The 4571-nt window shown below is 35.7% G+C and overlaps 1 protein-coding gene across 1 annotated transcript; it reads left to right on the plus strand.

Moving 5' to 3' along the window:
- Positions 1-1088: 1088 nt before the first annotated feature.
- LOC132043424 (glycerophosphodiester phosphodiesterase GDPDL6-like) lies at positions 1089-4138 on the plus strand. Its single transcript, XM_059433915.1, is given in 9 exon segments — positions 1089-1557; positions 1655-1764; positions 1907-2365; positions 2367-2415; positions 2493-2534; positions 2649-2924; positions 3045-3181; positions 3274-3760; positions 3866-4138. Coding segments are annotated over 9 exon segments (2199 nt in total). The 3' UTR covers positions 4036-4138.
- The last annotated feature ends 433 nt before the right edge of the window (positions 4139-4571 follow it).

The following is a 4571-nucleotide window of genomic DNA, read 5'->3' on the forward strand; positions in this document are numbered from 1 at the left end:
TTTAAATGCCACGAAACTTCTTTCAACAATAAAATATATTCCTACTATAACCAAGTATAATTATAGTATTCAACTCAATGTCACTTTGCGATATATTGACATCATCTAGTATGAAAACATACAAAATTTCTTTTTCAGTACAAAGAATATTCCAACAACATGCAACAACAGCATACCCAATGAAATCTCACAAAGTGAGATCTGGATTCTCCGTTCTACGGATTCACAAAAAAATAAACCCAGCATGATTTTCAATTAACTTTGTGCAATTAGTTTCACATTAAGTCATCCAAACAAGAATTCTTCCCATACTTTTCAATACATACAAGGAAAAATTAATTAAAACACGAACGACACCACACATGATTGCTCTGTTTTCACGTTACCCAGCAAACAAGACTCACAATTGTTGTTTTCAAGCAGAAAGATCAAGACTAGGAGTCATAACCTTGCTCTGATTCCACTTGTTAATAAAAATAATGGGGCAACAACAACGAATTGTGTAACTTTCGATTGCAGCGAAAATCGTTGAACTCACCACCGAAACAATTGCTCCAAGTCGAACTTCATCTCTCTTGGAAACAGAGTATTCTTCACAAACTAGATGTCACCTTTTTATGTGTGTTTTGTGTAAGAGGAAACAGAGGATTTTCTTGCTCTTTTTTTTTTTTTTTTTTTTTTTTTTTTTTTTTCTGAGTTCAAGTATGTACTGGAAGAGAGATCTTGTTAGCCTTATAAAAAGAGAAGAAAAAACTATCTGGGAAAAAATTGATCCCCTTCCTGTAGTCACGTTTTTAGGAGCAGTTTTGTTTCCAGTTGTAGGGTAAATTCTCCCATAATTATCTTTTCTGAAACGGGTAGGGTCAGTCTACATGGGCGACCTGTGACCCAGATCTGAATATCCAACAGGAACTTATGGAGTTTTACATCAGTGTGCAGAAATTAGAGACCGAATGGTTAAGTAAGGTTTCATTCTTGAATCTGAAGCGGAATAGTATTTGTCTTATATAATTTTTGAGATGGTTTTTAAACATACATATTTAACATATAGTAGTAAAATGTTTTTATTTCTTTTTGGATAATTAAAGATGATGCTTATTTGGTTAAACAAATATATTTTGGAACAAGACAGGAACAATATGATAAGGCATCTCTTATTAATTTGTTGGATGATCCATTGCACTATAGCTGATCCAAAAGTTGGAAAGGGTGCAGCTCCTTCTTCTCCTCTTCCTAAGCGAACATGGTTGACTCTACACGGTGATGAACCAGTAGTAGTTGCGAATGGGGGATTTTCGGGTCTTTATCCCGCACAAACAGATATAGCATTTAGTCAATCATTTGTATTTGAAAAGGGTGGTACTGTCTTGCTATGTGATCTCCATATGAGTCGCGATGGACAGGGCTTTTGTCTCTCACAGTTAAACCTCCAGAATACAACAACTGCAGCTGATGCTTTTCCAAATCGTAAAAAATCCTACATTGTTAATGGAAAAGAACTTCAAGGATGGTTTGCATTGGACTTCACGAGTGAAGAGATGTTAAGTAAATTGTTTGGTAAGTCACATCTTATGCATGAAAATGAATATATGGTACAACTACTCATACTAATATTTGTAGCTGACATTGTTATCCTTGTTATTTTGTTCTCCAGTAACCCAATCAATATTCAGCAGAACAGATTTATTTGATTTTTCATCACCATATCCCACTAGCCTATTTTTAGAAGAAAACAAGAATGCTGTAGTGTGGATCAATGCCGAGGTTTCTATCAGTTGCCTTCTTTCTCATTTTTGAAATACTTGATGAAATGCATGCTAAATCCTATATCGGTAAAAATGACTTATTTTTTCATCAAAGTGTCTAGTCTTGGTTCCGTAATTAATTTCATAAAATTGTATTGCAGTATCCGACATTCTACAGCCAGCACAAACTGAGTTTGGTGGATCATATTAAACAACTCTTGGAGATAAAGAAGGATATCTCTTACATGTCGTCTCCAGAGATTGGTTTCTTGAAAAGCATGGGACCAATTGTGCAAGGTCTCAAAATGAAGCTAATGTTCAAGTTTCCCGTTGATAGAAATGTAGTTGAACCCATAACAAATGAAACATATTCTTCACTATTAACAAAGTTATCCATGATCAAGACATTTGCTGCGGGAATTGTTGTGCCAAGAGAGTACATATGGCCCGTCAATAAAGCTCGCTATTTAGAGCCTAGTACCAATCTAGTGGTTGATGCTCATAAACAAGGTCTTGAAGTTTTTGCATTTGGATTCGCAAATGATAACTTTTTGCCTTACAATTACAGTTATGATCCACAAAGAGAGTACTTGCAGTTCGTTGACAACTCGCAGTTTCTTTGTTGACGGTGTGGTCACAGACTTCGTTACGACTGCATCAATGGCCATTGGTAAGAATTTTCTTCTTAAGATTAAGAGAAAAAACACATACAAATCTTGCAGCTTACAGTTGCTTCTCTGGATGCAGCTTGCTTGGCAGGGAGTCGAAACGCTTCAAGGAAAGTCCCTAGTAAGGAAATGAATTTCTATGGCAATGAAAGAACTAAGTAGTATTACGTAGTGTTCCTATAAAGCTTTTGAAAAAGGTGGCATCTCAATTCTATTATGCAATTTAAATTGGCAGCTCTGGTCATTTCTGCAAATGGAGCCAATGGAGATTATCCAGGATCAACAGATCTTGCCTATCAAAAAGCAGTAGATGATGGTGCTGACATAATCGATTGTTCTGTCCAAATGACAAAAGATAGAGTTGCCTTCTGCTTGCCTTCAGCTGACCTTATCCCAACCACCACTGCATTCGGAAAATTCATGAGTCGAGCGGCTAAGTTCGATGCAATTCAATCCTCTATGGGAATATTCTCTTTTGATTTAACATGGGACGAAATTCAATCATTAAAACGTGAGCCAGCCACCTCTCTCAAGACAATAATATTTCAAATATTACTAGCTTGATTTCATTCTCTGAATTTTAATTATCTTATTTTCTCTCTTTGTTTTTTTAATATGGTTTGGGCCATAGCTAAAATGTTCAGTGAATTTGATGGAGATTTGGCAAGGGATCCAGCACGCAAGAATGTGGGCAAGTTTGTAACTCTCTCAGATTTCTTGGAATTTGCCAAGGAAAAGGCAGTTCCTGGAGTCTTGATTAACATAGAAGTAAGTTTCTTTTCTATTCTATTGTATATATATGTATATAGTCCTGGATTTCGGAGTTATTAACAACTAATTGTAACTTGGTCGTGTTCAAGAATGCTGCCTACCTTGCAGCCAACAAGGGTCTTGACATTGTTGGTGCCGTCACGACTGCTTTGAGCAATGCCACACTTGATAAGCAGTCGAATCAGAAGGTTCTAATCATGTCAGGTGAAAGTTCAGTGTTGGACAAATTCAACGATATCCCCACTTACCAAAAAGTACTTCACATTAAGAAGCAAGTGGAATTTGTAACCAATGAGACGGCATTGGAAATCAAGAAGCATGCAGATGCGGTGTTTTTACATAAGCATTCCTTGTACACACAATTTCGAGGAGAGAGTTTCAGTCTGAACTTCACTAACCTTATTGATTGTATGCATTGGGCCAATATTAGTGTCTATGCTGGAACTGTTCGAAATGAATTCCAAGATATTTACATGGATTATAGCTCTGATCCTTATATGTTGATCCATAACCTTATTTACTATGGTGCGGATGGAATCATAACCCAGTACCCAAGCACTGCAAATGCATATAGCAGTAAGTAAATCAACACTAGCTAGCTAATTAAATTATCTAAGTAGTGTAGTAATTAATTGTGTTAAATACAAAATCACTGTGATTTTATATTTGTGGTTGCCACAGGGAACTTGTGCACTGGGGTTCCAAAGGCATATAGGATACAAGACATAAATCCAGGGGATGTCATAAGATTTGCGCTTGATCCAAAAGAAGTAGCAGAGTACAAGCCTCCGCCTCCTGTGCACTTGGAGACTAAGGACTTTGTTACTCTGCCAAATCTCCTGGTACAATGAGAATATTTATAAACCGTTATGATATGCAGTTTTTAACAAAAAATAATATATACTTATTATAGTGTCCTTGGGCAATGATTTAATTATGCCTTCCTTTTTCTTTGCTTGTTATTCTTTTTGGTAATATAAATGGTTAGTTCCCTGAGTCTATGACAATGTAAAAAAGAAAAAAAGGCAAAATGGCTTACAAAGCGTCTCCTTTAAAATTCACAAAAGAGTTAAAGATGTGTGCACTGATAGTGTATAATAAATGTTTATGAAAATGGAATATGATGCATAAAAATGTTTTGAAGACATCTACAGTTTTTTTCTTACAGTTCAATTATCCATTACAAATCTCAAAATTAGAAAAGAAAAAAAAATCTAGGACTTGATGAGAGAGATTGCTTAACAATCACTAAATCAAAAGTTCAAGCCACCCTTGATCCCCATAGGAGGATAAGGGTGGAAAAGAAATGGGCCGCTAATAACAACAAAACTCAAATTGCAAGGAACTGAAAATTGAAAAAGTAGGGAAAGATATAAATTAGACACAA

This window comes from Lycium ferocissimum, unplaced genomic scaffold (assembly GCF_029784015.1).
Source record: "Lycium ferocissimum isolate CSIRO_LF1 unplaced genomic scaffold, AGI_CSIRO_Lferr_CH_V1 ctg243, whole genome shotgun sequence".
Lineage (NCBI taxonomy): Eukaryota > Viridiplantae > Streptophyta > Magnoliopsida > Solanales > Solanaceae > Lycium > Lycium ferocissimum.